The sequence below is a fragment of the Phyllostomus hastatus genome, unplaced genomic scaffold (genome assembly GCF_019186645.2).
Source record: "Phyllostomus hastatus isolate PE091 unplaced genomic scaffold, TTU_PhHast_1.1 phas_scaffold_129, whole genome shotgun sequence".
Taxonomy (NCBI): domain Eukaryota; kingdom Metazoa; phylum Chordata; class Mammalia; order Chiroptera; family Phyllostomidae; genus Phyllostomus; species Phyllostomus hastatus.
In genome coordinates, this window is record NW_025334009.1 from 8449576 (window position 1) to 8470056 (window position 20481).

At 61.4% G+C, this 20481-nt stretch overlaps 1 protein-coding gene across 1 annotated transcript in view; it reads left to right on the forward strand.

The window, feature by feature from the left end:
• The window catches only part of CCDC13 (coiled-coil domain containing 13), a 38883-nt gene extending 22729 nt beyond the window's left edge, over positions 1 to 16154 (forward strand). The window contains exons 9-16 of the mRNA XM_045857235.1: positions 14 to 190; positions 1431 to 1637; positions 3605 to 3744; positions 4207 to 4290; positions 6412 to 6534; positions 13433 to 13590; positions 14864 to 14978; positions 15532 to 16154. Of these exons, the coding sequence (XP_045713191.1) occupies positions 14 to 190; positions 1431 to 1637; positions 3605 to 3744; positions 4207 to 4290; positions 6412 to 6534; positions 13433 to 13590; positions 14864 to 14978; positions 15532 to 15691 (1164 nt within the window). The 3' untranslated portion in view covers positions 15692 to 16154. The remainder of the gene's footprint in view (positions 1 to 13; positions 191 to 1430; positions 1638 to 3604; positions 3745 to 4206; positions 4291 to 6411; positions 6535 to 13432; positions 13591 to 14863; positions 14979 to 15531) is intronic.
• Positions 16155 to 20481: the final 4327 nt, after the last annotated feature.

Genomic DNA, 20481 nt, shown 5'->3' on the forward strand with positions numbered 1-20481 from the left:
CTTCTGCTTCCAGAAACTTGCCGGTGAGCGGGACGCCCTGCAGAGAGAGCTGGAGGAGCTGAGAAGGAAGTCCGAGGGCCTGAGGGCCCGGAACAAGGTGCTGGCCAGCGAAGCGAAGACCCTCCGGAATCAGATGGGGACCCTCGTGGAGAAGGGCCGGCACGACGACGAGCTCATCGACGCCCTCATGGTGCGGCCCAGAGCGTGGGTGGGGAGCTGGGCCCGGCCACGGGGAGCCCTCGCTTGCCCCCAAATGCTGCCTGCATAACCCAGGAGCCATTGCCTCCAGAGGGACCCCAGCCCCAAAGCCCCGCCCCAGGGGCGGAGCAGCTCGGCGGCTGCCCACGGGTGCAGAGAGGGCATGCGGTGTGAGGCCCGGGGCCTGCATACAGGAGCCTGCAGCCCCTGAAGAAGAAGGAAATGGTGAGGGGGGGGCGACCAGGATTGCACCCCGGGTTACCTTTCAGCAAGAAATGGAAGGGACAGCTGAGGGGCCGGTACGAGTCCTTGTCACTGCGGTGACTCAGGGCCTCTCCTCTTCGGGGCCCCCGGGGACCAGTTATAACGGCTGTTGGCCAACAGAACCGCTAGGGTCACATGTTGCAATCCCATTTCACAGACGGGGAAAGTAACTGGTTAGGAAAGTCACCCGAGACCATGCAGCCGAGTCCAAACCAGGTGTACCTGGCCGTGACACCTTCTCTGAGGAGCAGTGCCGCGCTGCTGCCCTGAGCCTGGCCCGGCCTGTCCTTTCCGGGGCCTGTGGCACCCCAGGGTCTTGCCTCTGAATCCCAAGTTGCGCTTGGGGTGGCCTCGCCTGGTTGACCAGGGTCCGCAGGGGAACTGATGCTGGCTTAGGCCCCCACTTAGTCCACGATCATTTCCCCGGCGGGGCACAGGACACCTCCCTGTGTCCCCTAGGCCAGCTGCGTCCCCTCTCTGAGCCTCAGCTCCCAGTTTGAAAACAAAGTACGGGGCTGGGGGCCCCCCGAGGTCCCGGTGTGCCACCTTTCTTTGTCACTGAAGGTGGCATGATGAGAGCGGGTCTCCCGGTAGCATGGGATAGGGCGGCTTTTCACCCAAATGTTGCCCCCACTGGCTGAGGGGCCACCATCTGAGCTGCTGTCCGTTGTCCCAAGAGCCCCTTGGATGTCCTCCTTGGCCCTGATCTCAAGGAGAAGAAAGTTGAGGGCAGGATTAGGGCATGGTGGCCACCTGCCTGGAGAACCCCCCAGCATGCAGGCAAGAGGGAGTTCCTCCTGCTTTTCAGGGGAACACCAGGGCCCCACTGTGAGGCTCCTGGAGGCCTGGGGAATGGCGGGGTGCTGCTGGTGGCGGCGGGGGCGGTCTCCCCTTGTCCCTCCTTACCCAGGGGCCCTGGCTGACCTCCCTGCCCTCCTGCTTGCCCCCGCCGCGCCCCCCCCCCCCAGGACCAGCTGAAGCAGCTCCAGGAGGTCCTGGGGAGCCTGAGTCTGCAGGAGGAGAAGACACGCGCCTCCCAGCACCGCCTGGGCCAGCAGCTCAACAACGAGGCTCAGCAGAGCAGCAGCCTCGTGGCCCAGCTGCGCGCCATGGTGGCTGAGCGGGAGGCCAAGGTGCGGCAGCTGGAGCTGGAGATCGGGCAGCTCAGTGTGCAGGTGAGCAGGGCGCTGGCTTGGCCCGCCATCCAGAGACACCTCGGCCACTCCTGCCTCTTTCCACTTGCCTTTATTCAGGTCGCACCTCGTCCTACCTGGTCCCACTTTGGCCCCCTGTGTCCATCTGGCTCCCCGGCCCGTTCTGCACACACCTTTCCTCTCTAAGGTGCAAACCCGATGGTCTCCCTGCTCTGCACAAAATCTGTCGGTGACTGCCCATCACCCTTGTCCTCATGCAGTCCTCAAGGGCCCGGGCTCCTTCCAGCTCACCCCTCACTCCCCAGCTGTGGCCCGCATCCTCCTGATCCAGTATGGTGGCTGGAGTGCCAGCCTTCACACTCACATCCCAGGCAGCAGCAGGAAGTCACACGTCCTCATCCAGCGTGCAGGGCACCAGGCGACCAGCTCTTCCCTCCACCCCTTCCTTTCCGCCACACTCTGGCCATGGGGATGTCATTCAGCTCCTGGCTCGGCCCTGCTCTGTCCCCACTCCAGGCCTGTGTGCTCACCTTCCCTTTCCAACCGCCCCCCCCCCTTAGGTCTCACTTACCTGGTCTGAGCGCCTCTGGGAAGCCCCAGGGCCACCCCTCTCTGTCATACCCCCCTCCCGGGCACTCTGTGAGCTCCCTGTCTGTGCGCCCCTGAGCCGAGCTTCTGTCACACCGTGCGATGGCTTCCCAGGTGTTTCCCCCAAGGGCCCCTGGAGGGGACACAGACCACAGCAGCGTCACCATGCAGACTCAAGGGACATGCGTGCTGAGTGCACAAGCTCCTGAAGACATTGAGCCTCAGCTGCAGCCTCGAGGGAGCAGCCCAGGCTGCTGGGGGTCAGGCGCTGTGGTGTGGGGTGGGGGAGGGGTTTGGTGACCTCTGTGGAGAAGGATCCCTCCACATCCACAGGTTTCCCAGCGACAGAGGCGCTCACAGCCAGGTTGACTGGTATGGTCACGGGTGTGTCTCAGAGTGTCCCAGCCCCTGTCCTGGGGCTCTGTGGTCCAGTGGGAGGATGGGAACCCAGGAGGCCCTCGACCCCAGGCTGGTGCCGGCTGCGATGGGCGGTTTGCCCTGCAGCCACAGGATTGGCCAAGGTAGAGAACACCAGAGCCCCTGAGTCCCAGGAGTCCCAGTCCAAGAAGGCGGAGGCTGAGAGGCTGAGGGAGAGCAGGGGCAAGAGCCAGGCCTGGGGACAGAGCAGGTGCGGCAGTGAGCGGGGCGTCTCCTCCCGGCCCCCTGGCTCACCAGGGGGGGAAGCCTGAAGGGGGGCACCCAGGACATTCCAGCACCTTCACCTCACCACCTCCAGGCTCCAGGCACGCAAAGGAGGACCCATCCTCCCCTCGACGGTCACCAGCCCGCTGGGGGGGCTGCGCACGACCCACCAGACAAGTTGGCGCGTGCCCCGGGTTCGCTCAGAATGGGTGGGACGGGGACACGGCAGGTGTTGGGGCTCGTACCAGCTGTCCACTCCCTGCTGGCCTCCTGCCGGGTCCTCCAGTGGTCCCGCTCCAGCCAGGCTGGGAAGCCCAGCCCCGCCGCCCCCACAGGCTGCCAGCCTGGCTGAGGCCCTGCTGGCCCCTCTGGCTGCAGGTGCCTGGAACACCCGAGTGTCCCCCGCTGACAAAGGCAGCTGGCCTCAGTCACACCTGGCCGTGTGGGTGGGGCTGCTGCCAGGGGAGACGGGCCCACTCGGGACGGGACGTCAGGCTCTGATCTGCCCGAAGGCCACGACACACTTCCCCTGGAGACCCGACTGTCCTCACACCGGCAGCTCCTCTCTGAAGGGAGGCATTGTCAGCTGCCATTATCATGCAAGGGGGCCCTCCGCCACACAGGCCTCGCCTTTCACTCCTGGAGAGAGGCAGCTTTCATGTCCCCTGGCAGCCCCAGAATCAAGCCAGGGCCCCCTCCTGCTTATCCAGGCCTCTGAGCCAAACCCTGAGAATCAACCCCGTGTCTGTTCCCTGCAGTATCAGCAGAATAAAGGAGGGGGCGAGGGGTCCAGTGGGCCCAAGGTCAACCCCACGTACACCACGTTCCCGGAGGACCCGGGCCAGGCCAAGCCCCCGGCCTCAGCAGGCGACGGCGTCAGCAGGCTGGGGTCGTCCCGGTGAGTAACGAGCGGGCCGGGGTGGGGGCGGGTTGGGAAGTGGAGATTCACTATTCGGAACATAGGACGTTTCCCGCTGCCTCTGCTGGGAAGCCGCGGCTGTGCTTTTAACGTGGCTGTGGCCTTGTCCTTCCAATTCTGGGGCCTCTCTTCGGTGCCACTGCACCAGCGTCTGGTTGCCGCTCCCGGTGACATCCTCTCGGAAGTCACCGGCTTCTAGGATCCACCACACAGGCCTGGGCTGGGCTGCCGGAGGCTCTGATGTCCCCTGGTTCTCTCGTTTCGAGCAAGAGTTCTGGAGAGAAGAGCAGCAAACCCACAGGGTTGCTGCGAGGGCCCGCGCCGGCCAGCGCCTCGGGCCGCCCCCCCCCCCCCCCCCGCACCCCCCGCCAGATCCTGGCTGGCCCCGCACCCCGCCCAGCCTGCCTCCCCATGGTGACAGGCCCCTTTGCCTCCACACAGCTCCGTGACCAGCCTGGGCCACACGCTCGTGGAATCTTCTCTCACATGGCCTTCCCTGCCCAGTCCCCATGGGGCCTCACCCAGGTAAGAACCCCGGTTCCCCGGGGCCCTCTCGGTCCTTCCCATCCTTGATCGCCCAGCCAGGATGGCCATCCCATTCCAAGGAGGGAAATGGAGGCTGCACCAAGGCCAGCAGTCCGTCCAAGGTCACCCCAGGGCATCAAGGGCCAGGGAGGGCCAGCGCCTCGTCCACGCGGTCCGGCTTCAGCGCTAGCCTTGGGCGGCTGGTGTGCAGCCTCGTGTTCCTGCTGCCACGGAGCTGGCAGGGGTCTTCCAGGGCCTGGGGCCCAGCACCTCCCCTTGGCTTCCTCTGCCCACTGAGAACCAGTCTCTTGGGGAGAGCTTCGCATCACGTGCGCTCCTACTGCGAGGCTCTGATATCCCCCCGGGTCTCCAGCCCCGTCTTTGCGAGGGAATCAAGATTTGGGGCTAAAAGGGGCCCTTTGTTCGTCCTGCCAGCGCACAGATGAAGGGAAGCTTTGTCCTGCCTCTGGGCCCTGTCCTGAACCCTGCGCACCCCTCTGTCAGCATCAGCGGGACCCAGCCCTGCCCTCAGCCCCGCCCCACCCCCGCCCGCAGGCAGGCCGGCTAGGGTTCTGGGTCAGAGCCCCTGAGTGGGACCAGCCCCTCCTTGGACTTGCCCGAGGCTCCGTGCAAATGAGGGAGTACCTGAGGCAGCCCTGGCCTGGCATTCGGCAGACAGGGACCAGGGGCAGAGGCCGGCCCTGCAACTGCCCCTCTCCTCAGAGGGCCCCTGGGGGCAGGGGGGCCACCTCTGAGCCCCGGGGCTCAGGCCATGGAGAGAAGGGACAGGTGCTGTCTCGCTGAGGTTTCAGGAGGTGGAGAGGCATGGAGATGGACCAGATGGCCCCTCGAGGTCCCTTCCACCCCGTGTGGCCAGGACCCTTGCACCCACGGAAAGGGAGGAGCCAGCACGCCCCTGGCTGCCCAGCCTGCTGGTTCCCCAGCTGGTTTCTCCCACGACATTCAGTGAACCTGTCCACACGCAGGCCCTGCCTCTGTGGAGCTTACAGTCCCCTCCCATCAGTGACAGCCAGCGTGCAGGGGCGGGAGTGACCCCAGAGAATGTGTCTGTCAGGGATGGCATGGGGACTGGTGGGGTGCCTGGGAGCGGGGTGGGGGGAGGGAATCAGCTCCTTCCTCCTGCCACCCCTCCCCCACACTGTGCACCCAGATCCTCGGGGGCCCACCAGGCTAGGGGTGGGTTCCGAGTCAGCGCAGGTCTGGGCCGGAGACGGGGATCCCGAGTTTCTGCCAGGCTCCCAAGTGATGCCCCCCGCCGCCGACTCAGAGACCACCCTCCGAGCAGAAAGGCCTTTGAGCGTGTTTAGGAGCCAGAACACGCGGGAGCCCGCGCCCTCAGAGCCCAGCGCAGCCTGCCCCGTGGCAGTGCGGAGGGTCGGCCGGGCCCAGGGAGGGGAAGGAGCTGCCCAAGACCACGGAGCACGTCAGCCTCTGGGCCCACGTGCCTGTGTCCTGTGACGCTGGGACAGCCAAGCCAGGGTGACCGGGGTCTCACTGGGAAAGGCGAAGGCAGAGCAGAGAGCAGCTCTAGGGGGTGGGGTGAGGGCAGAGCTCACCTTCTGTCCTGACCTCAGCCCCCGGGTGAGGGGCTGCGGGGCAGGCCCCATGGTCAGGAGGGAGGCAGAATGGGCCAAGTCACAGAGCCGAGTGTCCGGGCTTGCAGGGCATGGGCTGGGCTGGGGCCGACCCGGGGCCTGCAGGAAGGCTGGGACAGGCTGGCTCGGGGCAGGGAGGCCAGGCCCCAGGTCACACAGCTGCAGGGCACCCCAGGTCCCCAGAAGCCAGCCTCCACGGCAGCCAGACTAACTCCAGGCCCCTGCAGGTGTGGGATGGGCAGAGGTGCTGGTGCAGCCCTAGCCCTGGGGGAGGCTGGGATTGGAGCCAGCCGCAGGAGGGCTGGAGGCTTGGTCAGCAGGGCCAGCCAGCGCTGGTGGGCTGAGGAGGTGGCCAGGGCAGGAGGGCCAGGAGGGCTGAGGGGGACTGGGTTGGCTTCCTTCTGACTGTCCCTGACTGTCCTCAGCCCTGTCCCACCACCACCAGGGTAAGTGCGTCTTCAGGTGGCCCTTCACATGACCCTGGCCCTCCGGTCCTGGTTCCCAGGTTCTCGGACTCCCCCGAACAGAAAGGCTGGCAGGCTCAGGTGACGGAGTTCAAGGCTCTCTGGCAGGCCACCGAGGTGGAACGCGACCGGCTCACCGAGTTTGTCTCCGTCCTGCAGAAACGGTAACACCTGGGCTCAGGGGCGCCCTTTCCTGGGCCTACGTGGGCCAGGAGCGGGGTGGCCGGCCAGACCTCTGGGACAGGACCCGCCCCGTCCAGAACTGGGCCCACGTTACTGGAGAGTGTGGCTCCCGTGGTGTTGGCCCAGGGCGTCCCCAGACACAGCTCATGTCCCCACCCAAGTGCCCCACAGCCTGGGGGCCCTGTGGTCACTCTGTGGCTTGCCCTATCCTGCGTGCTCCTGATGGGGCTGTGGCAGTCAGGGAGACGGGAGGGGGGCCTCTCAGGGGAGAGACTCTCCGGAGTGGTTAAACCAGCCAAGTTTCCCCCGACACTGAAAGTCCACGGTGAGTGTGGCACCGTCCTGGGCACCAGTGGCGGCTAGACTGGCGCCTGACATGACAAAGAGGGAGAGAGCAAGCGCGAGCTGGGCGCTGGGGCCCCTCTAGGGAGGGCGAGGGAGGCGTGCGGCCCCAGGCTGCCGTCCAGCAGTACGGCTCCCCCACCCCCAGGGGCTGTTGACAGGCTTCCATTCAGATAAATCAGCGCTCCTCACTTGAGTGGCCCTTTTGGCAAGAAAGGCAGGTGCCCGCTCCAACACATGGCCTAACCACGCGACCTGCACCGTGACGGGATAAAGGACACCGCTGAGCTTCTGCCCTCCCGGGCCACCTCGCACATCAGTCAGGGCTCCTCGGTGACAGGCCAGAGAAGCCAACTCTGGCTGAGTGAAGGGGAGGGCAGATATTTGGAAGGCGCCGGCAGGCTCTGAGGCACGGAGCAGCAGAGAAGCTCACGAAGGCCCAGGGACCGTGGCAGCAGGAACCGTGGGCGGTCTCCCCTGGGCCCCTCTCGTGGCGAAGGCCCAGAGGCTTCCAGGTTGAGTGCCCGTGGGCCCCAGGAGAGAAGGTCGAGCTGGCCACGGTCGCTTGTGCATCCCTCCCTGGACCAGAAGTACCTCCGGGAGCTCACCGATGGGAGAGAGACAGTTTGTCAACGAGAAGCAAGGCGTACCTTTACCTGAGCAGTCGGGGGTGCCGGCAAGTGGTCGCCAGACAGCCGCCACCTCAGCAGGGACGCGTGGCCGGCGTTACCTGTTGTCCTTTCCATAGCACGTGGGGGAGGACCTGAGTTGCAGCCCGCTCAGGTCCAGCAGAGAGGAAACGGCAGTGCTCTGCCAATGACGGACAGGTGATGGACAGTGCAAGCCTGCGGTCCACCAGGTGGAAGACACACAGTCCGTTCGGGCTTCTGTCCCATTTCCTTCGAGCTGCGCCCGGGTCGTGTGGGCTCCAGGAGCCAGGATGACTCAGCGGATCTACCTCTGTGGGGGAGACCGCCCCCGGCACAGCGGCTGCAGACACAACGGTTCTCTCTTTCCAAAGCATGCGCAAGGCCTGTCCAGAAAGTACCCAGCCACATGCTGTGAACAAGAGAGACATTTATGGAAGAAGATACAAGAAACGTTGTACACAGGGCAGTGGTAGTTCAGCCACTTTCAAAGTAGGCACCTTGGGACCTCACACAGTTCTCCCAGGTGCCATCAGCTGCCCAGGCATATTTTCCTGAATCTCGCTGAGGGTCTGAAATCTCTTCCCTTTCAAAGGTGATTTTAGTTTTGGGAAAAGCCAGAAGTCGCAGGGTACCAAATGTGGGCTGTCGGGGGCTGAGTCACCTGGGGGATTTGATGTTTCACCAAAACACTCTGCAGAGACGGGATGCACAAGCAGGTGCATTGTCATGATGAAGCTGCTGGTCACCAGTTGCCCGTAGCTGCGGCCTTCTGCATCATCCGAATAGTTTCTGCGGAGGAATGTTCAAGCTTAACACACAACTTGTTGCAGATTCCTTGCTCTACTTAGTCATTTTGAATGCGACAGCCACACAGTACACCTACTCACTCAACAGCGTCCACTGCCCCCACTGACTAGTACAGTGAAGTCGTCCTTGTTCACACATGCGCATTCCAGTCCACTCTCCTGGGCTGCCAGGTTACATTGACGTCACACAAACTATTCTCATTATATTAACAATGGCTGGGCTTTTCCCAGACAGATCTCATACGTAGTTTGCTGTGTTTGTAACTTCCATCTGAGAATTTGTGTCTGAACAGCAAAGGTCAATACATTCTCATTTTTGTAATATTTGGAAATAGTTCAGTCATCTCTATATTTCCCACTTGGCATGATTTTTCTTTACTCTTTCTCTTCATTCTTCTCCCTTACAGTTTTGGATGGATCACGTTTTATTTCCCCATCTTGTATACAAGTTTGGAAGTTATACGTTCTATTCTTTTAGTGCTTACCCTTCACGTTATAATGTGAAACTCAGAAAGTCTAAGGTCAGTGGGTTTTTTATTGTCACTTTGAGCAACAGAATAAATTTAGTCTATGTTAGCTGGGGTTTCCCCACGTGCATCTTTCATGTTACTATTTTTTAATTCAATAATTTTTATTATTAAAAAAGATTTTATTTATTTATTATTTTTAGAGAGGGAAGGGAGGGAGAAAGAGAGAGAGAGAGAAACATTAACGTGTGGTTGCTGGGGGCCGTGGCCTGCAACCCAGGCATGTGCCCTGACTGGGAATCGAACCTGCTATGCTTTGGTTTGCAGCCCACGCTCAATCCACTGAGCTACGCCAGCCAGGGCTTCATGTTACTATTTTCTAATAGTCCTCTACATTCTGTTTTTAAATCCTCTGAAAGAAACCCTCCACATTTGTCAGGTTAAAAAACAGTCAACATTCACTTACTTTTGCCAACGTGCTTGAAAATGTCTTCCCACTCATTCTTGCTTCTTGCATCTCAATCTTTTCTTTTTTTCCTTCTACTCAGTTTTCTTTACTGTTGTGCATCCTTTATTTAGTTGGGAGAGGCCATAGGAAGGGCCAACTCTGAAGTCCTTGCTTATTTTTGCAACTCTGTGTCTTTGTTACGCCTTCTCGACAAGGAGAATATACTCGGGCATAGAATTCCAGGTAGACCCGTGGGTGTTTTTCCTCAGCCCCTGGAGGCTGTGATAGTCCTCTGTCTTTAAGCATCTGCTGTTGCTACAAAGAAATGTGTTATGGGCTTGACGTTTTTACTTTATAGATGTATCTGCCCTTCCTCTCTGGCTGCTTCTTCGGGGAGTCTCTCTGTCTTTGACATTTTGAGGTTTCACTATGATGTGCCAGGTATTTTATTTTATTTTATCTTATTTTATTTATTTTATTTTATTTTACATTATTTTATTTTTAATTTAATTTAATTTATTTTATTATTTTATTATTTTATTTTATTTTTATTTTATTTTATTTTTGCTATTTAGGAATTAGTGTGCTTTTCATTCCGAGGACTTCCATCTGTATATTGCCCCTCCCCCATGGTCCCTATTCTAGTCACTATGTGTTAGATCTTCTTATCTTTTCTTCCACTCTTAAACATTCTGAATATTTGGGCTAATTCCACTGTGGTTTCTTCAGCTCTGTCTCTGGCTCACTCCTTCCCTTCAGCTGTAATTCATCTGCCATGAAACCCAGTTTAATAACTGTGTTTTCCATGTCTAGCCATTCTTTTTTGTGTAAAACCTCCCGTTCACTTTCTTGTAGCATTTGCTCTTTCATGAAGGCGTCTTGCCTTTCTCTTTTCACGCTTTTCAACTCACTCAGTCCCTTTAAAGTTGCTCCGTCATCTTCCTTACTTAGGGGGCTAAGTAACACCCACTGACAGCCCCTCATGGTGAACTGTCTCCCGTGTGGTTTGCATTTTTGTGTTGTTTTTGTGAGCTCACCTCCCGTGTATTTTAAATTTTTTTCTCGTGGGAGTTCTCGGGTCGCGAAAGGGCTTCCCCAGAGTGGTTCTGCCTTTGTTGCCGTGGAGCTTTGGGGTTGTAGTGGTCACCGACTGGTCATTTATGCTAATTGATGGGTTTAGGATTTCCTGAGCGCAGGAGTGCTGGTCTTGTTTCCAAATGTTTCTAAACGTTGTGGGAACTCACAAAGTGCTTAGCATTTAATATGGTGTTTGCCGTTGGTTTCTTTTGCTATTCCCCCATCACAAATGGGATACCAACTTAAACAAAATGCAAGTGATGTGGATCCTGGCGGGCAGGATCCGTGTGTTGTGGCCGCGAGACCACGGGCCACAGAAGTCCCGTGGAGAAAAAGGGACGGCGTGGCCGCTCTCCAAGTGAGAAAGAGGGCCCGGCCCCTGCCTGGACAGGCTTTTATTGCTTTTCTGGGTACATTACATTGAGGATGGTCCTCATTTACTGTGCACAGGTTCGATGCAGGTGATTCACCTTTTACAGATGCCAAAGGAAAGAATGTTGCTAATTACTTCAAAGAGAAGGGTGTTGCAGACGCAGGGGAAAAGTGGTTGAACCGGTCACGCTCCATACTTGGGAGGTTGAGCACAGATTTGAGGAAGTTGCAGTAAGCCCTTGCTGCCTCAATTCCGGGTGAGGGAGTTTTAGCAAAAGCAAGTCTCATAGCAGCCTAGGTACGGTGCAAGCCTGGTTCCCCACGGGAGAACCTATCTGTGGCTGTGGCTCCTGCGTGCCACTCACTCCCTACTGGTTTTCCATGCAGGTGTTGAGCTACAATTCCATGCATGCAGAACAGCTCCCTATAGGCAAGCATCAGGGAAAAATGTAACAAAAGAATGAGGGCCCCTTTCCCATAGATAATGAGTCGGTCACTGCCAAAGATTCCCGCTTCAGTACACGGGCTGAACTGCATTAGCGCTAGTATGGACTTGTTTTTAAGTTTTCCATATCATACATTTTAAAGTTAGTTCATATATTATGCACAGTCTTCTGCCACTTATTTCGCTAAGTGATACATTGCAGGCATTCCTCCTGTCAGTACAGATGCTTTTTGCGGTTGCGGAGTGTTGTATTGCGTTAACCCACGACGATTTATGTAGCATTTATTTACGTCAGGGGTTTATACGGATTCTCGAGGCGCCTGCTGTTCTTCACCGGCCCGTGACTCACGGGTCTATTTCGTCTGCACACTCAGAGTTCCTCCACACGTCCCCTCGCGTCGCGGGAGCGGTGCTGGTCAGCAGTCTTTCCGTTGTTCTGTGGAAATGGGCTGTGTCTGCGCTGGCCCGCGGGGTCCTCTTTGGCCGCACGTGGCTCCTGAGCATTTAGATAAGGCTGGTGTGACCGAGGAACTGAATTTTTAATTCCCTCCCGTGCTCACTAATCTTCACTTAAATAGCTGCACGCGGCCTCACGCGGCCGCCACGGGGCTGCACAGTGCAGCCCTCCCCTCCCCCATTCTGTCACGCTCCACGGTACGGGCGTGTTACCTCCTACCCTCCCTTCCCTGCCGATGGGTCTTTAGGTTGTGTGGGTTCTTCGTGTGAGAGGCTGCGCATTGTGCTCCCATCGTGTTTTGTTTGAGCAGTTGCACGCTCCCCACAGTCGTCACCACTCAGTTCCTTCTCCACTCCTCCCCGCGGTGCCGAGACCATGTCCCCCCAACGCTGTCGACTTCCCGGCGGCCACGCTGATCTGCGTGTGCACGTAACCTTTGCCTGGGCTACATCTCAGGGGGTCTCGGCCTTCTGGCCGAGCCTTTAACATCACCAAATGCCACGCCCGGCCGCAGGAAAGACCGTAGCAGCCCGGGTCCCGATGCAATGAAACAAGTCCTTCCAGCGAAATAACCGAACAGCGAGGTCTTCAAGGCCCCTGAATTCATGGCAGGTGTACAGAAGAGAACAATAAGAATAACCGTAGACAACAGTAAACAGAAAGCAATCCCTAGCTCCGAGAGAAGCAACAATGAAGAGAGAAAATGTAGCCGTTCCATGTCCACCGTAGCCCCGTGGTGGGGGGCAGTGGCCCTCGTGCCGCTCGCGCCCGGCGGCTGTGCCTGCAAACTCTTTATATTATTATATGGCCAAAGCAGGTGTAATTATCGTTATGGACCCTAACACAGGAGGATTATCTCAGATTACTGGGTGGGCCCAGTGTCATCGCTTGAGCCCTTAACAGCAAAGAAAGGAATTTCTCCCGCGGGGCTCTGTCAGGGAGATGCCGGGAAGCCAGAGAGATTCGCAGCACGAGAAGGGTCCCTGCCTGGCTGGGACCACGGAGGGGCCGGGCGGCCTCTGAAAGGTGACAGTGACCCCGCCAACAAGCAGCAGGAAACGGGGAGCTCCGTCCTCCGACCGGAGCCGAATTCCGCCAACGACCCAGATGGGCCTGGAAGTGGATTCTGCCCCGGGATCTCCAGGTGGGAGCCCAGGTCAGCGAGCATCTGGACGTGGCTTGTGGAGCCTGGGGCAGAGACTCCCACCAGGACCAGCTGGACCCTCCCACTTAGAGGCCTGTGACCATAAATCTGTGCCACTGTACGCTGTTGTGTTGTTTGCGGCCATCTGTCACGGCAGCAGCAGAAACCAATACTCCACCTCCTGTGAATTCAGCCCCCCCAAAACGGTCATGTAACCACACTGCGGGGTGGAGAGGTGGTACCGTTGTTGTTATCGGGTAAGGGGTGCGCATTCCTGTTGCACGGCGGGAGGTCAGAGGGTTCTGTTTAACCCTTCAGAGTAGCAGCACACGCACCTGTGGAAGCAAGGCAGCGCACAGCCCCGGCGGCAGCCGAAAGCGCTGGAAGTGGTTGCCTCTGGCGAGCAGGGACTGGGAGTGAGGAGGAGAGGGGGGCGGGCAGGTGTCCTCATCTTAAGCCCCGGAGAGCGGTGGGATTTTTAAGTGCGCGTTCCTGTGGGACTACGTCACTGCGACAAACGTGGAGAAGAGCGGGTGCCACCGCCACCGTGTGAGACGTGCGCACCCCTTTGAGAGCCGGAGCGGGTGGGTGGGCTGTGGGCGGGGGGGGGGGGGTTGCTGCACAGCCTGCCGGCGCGCATGGCAGCCCCTCGCGTGTCCTCCGGTCCCCAGGGTGGAGGAGAGCGACGGCAAGCTTCTGGCGTCGGAGCGGAAGCTGCAGGAGGAGCGGCAGCGTGCCGTGGTGCTGGAGCAGCACGTGGAGAAGATGCGCCTGGAGCCCGGGCGGGCGGCGGCGGGCTCTCAGAGAGCCGCTTCCCGCAGCAAAACAGGTGGGGCTGCCCTGGGGGGCCCGGGGGCGGTGGCGGGAGGCCCGTGGAGGAGGACCTGGGAAGCAGGGGCCTCCGTCAGGGTGGGGCTCGGCCTGCCCCTGCTGCTGCGTGTCCTCCCCCCACCACCCCTCCTCCCACCTCCCAGTCAGAACCAGGAGCCCCAGAGCGCCGTGGCCCCAGGTGTCCCTGGCCCAGCTCACCTGCGAACCCTCAGCATGAGGTGGCAGGGCCCTTGCTGAATGTCCTTGGCTACCACCCCCCGCCCCCACCCCGGGTCCTCAACCCTCTGTCCCAGCTGACTTTGGTCGTGGGGCAAGGCGGGTCGCTGGGGAGGCTGCAGCAGCTGACCGGCAGGGCAATCCCTTGCTGCCTCCCACGGCCGCTGCTGTCGTCGTCGTAAGCGGGGCTGGAGGGGCCTCTCCACAGGCCTGGGGACCTGGGCTGCTCTGTCGTGTGCGCCACTGTTCTCGACATTCAGCTTCCGTCTTGTGGTCTGAGGGGGCTGCTTCAGCTCCCCCGCCGGCAGCTGGAAGGGGACGACCCGCTCCCTGCCTGTTAAGGCAGGACCCCTAAGGTGGCCTGTGTCACCTCTGCCCCCCGCGCCTCGGCCAGGTCCCAGGCCCACGACCACACCCAGCTGCGGAGTGGGGCTTGTTGTCCTAAATGAGATGGTCTGTTGCTCGGACACAGAGGTCCTCAAAGGACAGTCGCCAGGCCAGCAGCATTAGCGTCTCATGGGGCTGGGGCAGGCTGGGGTGCGGGATGCTGGAGCCAGAAGCTGTCCTGGGGTGGCTGACCCCCAGGGAGGGGGATCTCCAGTGTGGAGGGGCTGGGCCTGCCTCCCTCTGACATCCCAACCCACCGTCCTCCAGGCTCTCCCGTGGGGGTGCTGCCCTGCCTCCCAGCACCCTAGGACTTCCCCTCCCTGCCCCAGGCAGGGACACTCAGGCCTTTGTTCCCGGCCCAGATCACATCACACCGTGAGACGGCGGCGGCGGGGGGGGGGGGGGGCATGGTCTCCTTTTCCCTTCTCTCACCAGCAGGCCCAGGGCTCACGGGGGCCTTCCAGGGGCTGCTGCGAATCCAGGCCGAGGGAGGTCCTGGGGCTTAGCCCTGTTGGCCCTCCTGGGCCCTCAGGAACATGTCCCCAAGGGTGGGGGGCCTCCAGGCCTTAGGCTCACCCCCTGCTGAGCAGCTAGGCCCCCCGACCTGGGAGAGCCGACCCCTGGCAGGAGAGACAGGGGTCACAGCCAGTGATGCCGCTGCCCCACAGGTCTGCCCGGCGCCAACACCAGGCACAACCCGAACGGGAGCGAGAGGAAAGACCCCCCTGCCAGCCAGCTCTCCAGCGTGCCCGTGGAGTCCCAGATGGAGGAGCTGACCACCAGGTGCTCCCTGTCCTGCCCTCCTGGAGGGTGGCGTGGTCTGGGTGGAGGTGCTTCAGTGAGCAGAAGGACCGAGGCCCTCCCCGTTGACTTCCCTCTGCCCAGAAGGCTGGCCCCGCTGGGCCGTGGCTGGTAGGCCTGTAACTCAGCGACTGGCCCTCAGGAGGCAGAGAGACTCAGCCATGACCCCGATAACCCCGCAGTCCTAGTGGAAGTTTTACTATGCATGGGTTGCCAAACCTGCTTTTTCACTCCGCTAAACCTTTCAAGGTCAAATGCAATGATGGGAGAGGAAGGAGGGGAAACCTTTCCAAATGAATACTATCCTTGTGGCAGCCACCATTTTGGGGAGCTACCTGGTACCCGGCCCAGGGCTGTGGGTGGGCGCAGAGAGGAGCCTCACGTGGTATTCTCCTGAGGGTCCTTGGGGAGCAGGGGACGGGGCAGAGAGAACCTGCACCCGAGGAGCAGCCGTGCTGGCAGCCCCACCCCAGGGTCTGGGGCACGCACGCACGCCAGCGCGGGCCTCACCGCGCCCTCTCCCGGTGCGGTGCAGGCTGGCCATCCAGGCGGAGGAGAATGAAACGCTGAGGGCCGCCCTGGGCAGCGCCCTGCGGGGAAAGGAGGAGGACTTCCAGATGTACCACGAGACCCTGGCCCAGGTGAAAAGCATCTTCCTGCAGGCCCTGCGGCAGCAGAAGGCAGACAAGCACTAGGACGGCGGCCCAGTGTCACCCTGGCCAGAGGGGGCAGCCACCTTGGCCCCTGCTCCTGGAACAGGCTCCCCAAGGTGACAGAGCCGACCCACAGGCCAGGGGCGCAAGGCAGAAGCCCCGCTGGAGCCCTGGGGGAGCCCCTGGGCGGATGAGGCTGCGGCAGGGAGAGGCCCCCGAAGCTGCTCAGCAGCAGCAGCTCACGTCTGGGGCAGTGAGCTGGCCGCGGACGGATGCCGTCTCTCGGGCAGGGCTCATCGCCCTTGTCCGAGGGCCCAGCTGGCGCCGCTGCGTGCCCACATGACTTCTTCTGCCCAGGAGAGCCCTCCTGCTCTGGGCTGGGGGCATCCCCCAGACCACTCAGCCCCGCACACCCCTCCCACCGGGCATGCCCGAAGCCCTCACGGCTCCATCTGAGGCCACCCGCGCCCTCTGCCGACCCGGGGGCACAGCACTCCCAGCTGCCTTTCGGCCCACTCCTCAGGACTCTGCCTCAGATGCAAACCCTTGAACTTGTAATAATAACGATTACTTTCATAATCGCCGCAGCCCTCGGTGAGTGAGCATCGGGTGTGGGAATCTGAGCCCGTCCAGTCCTCTCGTGACCCAGGGGATCGTCACCATGTTTTACACGTGGGGAAACTGAGGCTCCCGGGAAGAAGCGGAGCCTGCCCGACCCCAAAGCAGGGTCCTCCCGTGGAGCAGAGTCTTCAGGGCAGCTGGGCGGGTCCACCCCCAACAGCGGCTCCAAGAGGCCCCTCCACTTGCTTCCAAAGGCAGCAGCGTGAGGCTGCTGGTGGCGGAGGCCGGAGGTGGGGCTGGGCTGGAGCTTTGGGTGGGAGCCCAGGTGAAGGCAGGGTGCCCCTCCCTCGCCGCAGCACGGTCAGGCGGGGGGTGGGCACTGCCTCGGGGGAGCCCCCAGCCCAGCCCAGACACTGCGGCCCCACCTGTGCGCACACAGGCCCACGCAGGGATGCAGACGTGCAGACGGGCCCGGGCTCAGGAGCACCGGCCGCCGGCGTGCACACGCAGACCCACAGACGGGCCGTGGCCCCTCCACGTGGGCCTGTGTGCCCGCCGGCGTGGGTGTGGGTGCGGACACCCATTCCCACACATGGAGACCGGGCCCCGTGTCACTTGGCTGTGACTCTCAAACTCGGGGGCACAGACTCAGAAAGCACCCCTCCCCAGGCGCCGCCCCCTAGGGCTCCTGGGACCCTGTCTGCTCGGGTCCTTCCTCAGGGACACAGCTGTGGGGGGAGTCTGTGCTGACCCCCAAGTCCGGGAGCCCCGACCTAGCATGGGGTGACATGGGCCGTGAGGATGAAGAGGCGATTCTGCTGGGCCCTGAGGGTGTCTGGAGGGGAGAAGCCTTTCCCTGATCCCTTGTGAGGGGGGATGGTGTGCAGGGTGCAGAGGGAGGCCTGTCCTGGGAGGGGCCGCGTGACACCAGCCAAGGGCCACATGCAGAGCCAGAACACCAGGCCGGGGCTGGGACCTTCACCTTCCGGTGAAAGGGGACCCCAGAGGGACATCTGAGCGTGTGGGGTGCAGACTCTGGCCCTCCCGGGAGGGAGAAGCAGGCATGGGACCAGCCGTCCTTCCTCGGGGACGGACGGAGCGGCAGGGGCCAACTCAGGGGGGCGCGGGGCGGCAGGCCTCACACCCTGGCCACTCAGGGGTGGTTCTGCTGCCCTTCCTGGCTCCGGCCTGGGTCTGAGCGAGGAGGGGGCATCCAGTCCTGGGGCCTGAACAGGTGGGGTGTGTGGGGCGAGTCTCTCCCCACTCACCGACTGTGTGGCCTTGCCTCCCTGAGCCTCCAAGTCCTCTGTAAAGTGGGGGGTGGAGGGGCAATGATGGAGCCCTGTCCCGGGGCTGCTGTGTGGGAATAACTCAGAGACGTTCCGCGGACAGTTGGCCTGCTGTTTACCTGTGTACAAGGGACAGGCATCAGTAGATTGATTCCGGTCCGCAGAGATAAAACAGAATTTACGGGAGGGAGAAAGGGGGAGCTTGCAGCCAGACATGGCGAATGAGTCTAGTTTGCGCATCCGGTGGTACACCGATTCCCCGGCATCTTGCAGAGCTCAGACCGGGCGTTCAGTCCTTGCTTGGGCCAGAGGCGCGTGGAAAGACAACTGCTTCCATCTCCAGGTCCTAAGAGCGGCCTTGGAGGTGTGGCCGAGAAGCTGCGGGCCAGGGGTCCCTGTGGCACCTGCTGGCACCTGCCATCAGCAGCACCCCAGGCTAGTGACACCAGGCCTGTGCCAGGTCCCACAGACTGTCTCCTCAGGAGCCACTGAGTCAGAAAGTGTCAAGTGCTGGAAGGGCAGCTGGCACTCGATGCACACGAGCCTCTGTCAGTTCAACAAACCCAGCAGCTCCTCTGCACAAGGCACGGGGGGGTCTGGGGGAGGCAGACTCGGCCCCTGAGCTCCGCAAAGGCCCAGGCTACCACACCCTGAGCCGGCCAGGCTGCATGCAGGGCCAGTGCATGCCGGCCACACGCCGGCCTCTCGGCGACCAGACTTGCTGCGGCTCTCCGGGAGCTCCTGCTGCAGTCAGAGAGCCTGGGGAGCCCAGGGCCCTGGCGGGGCTGGGGAGCTGGAGGACACAGGCGGGGGAGGGAAGTGCAAAGCCAGGACTCGGCCCCTCAGAGCCCCCACCTGCCCTGCTCCCTCCGGTGCTTGGTGCTCGGCTCAGCAGTGGGTGCTCAGCACTGGGTGGTGGGGGAGGCTCTCCATATCACCTTGAGGTGTGAGAGGGGGAGGGGGGAAGGAAGCAGGATGTTTAAGGGAAGGAGGGGTTGTCAAAGGGGCCAAGGACTGGGACCCTGAAGGATCTGACCCAGGTGGGCCAGGTGGGGAGTGGGGCAGCCTGGTCTGTCCAGGTTAATGCCACCTGTCCCTGGGGCCCTGAGGCCTCCAGCAAGTGGGCAGCAGGCTGGACTTGGCCTTTCCCAGAGGGGAGCACCCCGCCCAGAGCCACTGGGCAGCAGGGGGAGGGGTGAGGACAATCAAAGAGGCCTCACGTCTCACGTGAGGGTGCTCCTTGGCTGCACCCCAGGCTGGGGCCCAGGGCTTGGGTACTCAGGTTCCTGCACCGACAGGTGAGACCTGGCTGAGCCACGGGTGTGGCTTGGCCACTGTCCCCACGGGGGCCTCTGGGGCACCACAGCTGAGCTAGAGAAGACCGCAGTGGGGCTCAGGCTGATTCAAGCCCCAAACATCCCACTGCCCCCAAGCCTCTCCTCTGGGCTCCATGCCCGGCCAGCCAGCCTATCCCCTCCATCCCCTCCCCCAGCCAGCCCGCCACTGGCCCACAACCTGTCCTCTCCTCTGCCCGCCCAGCCCCTCTCCACACAGGCCGTCTCAGGCCCTGAGCCTCATGGGTACACACCTAGAACACACATTACACATGTACACACCCACCACATGCTGTAGGCAACATACAACACAACACATGCACACAGACCCACACACCAACAAAAACACAGCCAGCATACTTCCCCTACATTGTTACCTGGAGCAACAACAACAACAACAACCCTGAGGGTGACAAGGAGCTCAGCCCACCGCGTCCTGCCCAGCAGCTCTTGTGGCCGCAGGTGCTGGTGTGGTCTCACCCCGGCCAGCTTCCTGTCCCTCACTTCCCTGCCCACAGCGGGCACTCTCCTCCCACCACCCTTCACTCGGGGGGCAGCCGGCCTTGGCCCCCCAGCCCTCCACCCCACCTGGCATCCCCCACGTGCTTAGCTCCCTACAGACCCCGCTGTGAGGGGGGTCTCCGGTGAGTGTGTGCTGTGTGTGAGTCCTGCCTCTTTTTTTTTAAAGATTTTATTTATTTATTTTTAGAGAGGGGGAAGGGAGGGAGAAAAAGGGAGAGAAGCATCAGTGTAAGAGAGAAACATCGATCAGTTGCTTCCTGTAAGTGCCCTGACCAGGTAGGTACTGAACCCACAACCCAGGCATGTGCCCTGATGGGGAATCAAACCAGCGACCTTTCATTTTGCAGGATGCTGCCCAACCCACTGAGCCACACCTGCCAGGGCTGCCCCTCCCTGTGAGCAACTCAGTGAGCCAAGCCCCTGTCCTGGCGGGAGTCGTCGAACCCCTCAGGAGCCCAGTATGGTGAGGGCCGGAAGTCCGCCCCTTTACAGGCAAGGAGCTGAGGCTCCGGAAAGTGCTCACACATGCGAGGTGCAGCTTGGGTCCAAGGGAACGGGCTGGACTCGCGAGCTTCCCTGGGGAGCTAAACCGCCCACCTGCTTCCCTGAGCCGCCCTCTCACAGGACGCCAGGTCGGGCTGCTGGCGGGCCGGCTCCCCACGCAGCCGCTGCCGCGTCCGTCTCCTTCTCTCCCCACTGGGGCTGAAGGCAACGCCTTCCCCACGGTTGCGGTGAACTTGAAGGGCTGGTCCAGGGACGGGCTCAGAACAGCACCAGACTACTGGGACTAACTGGCTCCCAACCACCGTTGACACTCTCAGAACGCTGCTCCAGTGGCCCCCCACCCCCGTCCAGGAACCCTCCCTAACTCCCACAGCACCCCTCCCGGGTGCTGGCCTCCTCTAGCGCCCAGGACCCTGGCCGCAGGCCTCTGCCGACCCCCGCGCTGTGCAATGACCGCTCCGAGTTCACCCCTCTCTGGGTCGGGGACTATGGTGCTGGCCTCCTGTTGCCGCGGGGACTGTGCACTGGGGTCTCCTGGCTTCTTGCTCTGGGCCAGCGTGTCTGCATGCTTGCGGGGAGCTCCCTGCCTAAAGGTGCAGCAGGCGGGTCTGGGCCTCTCTCC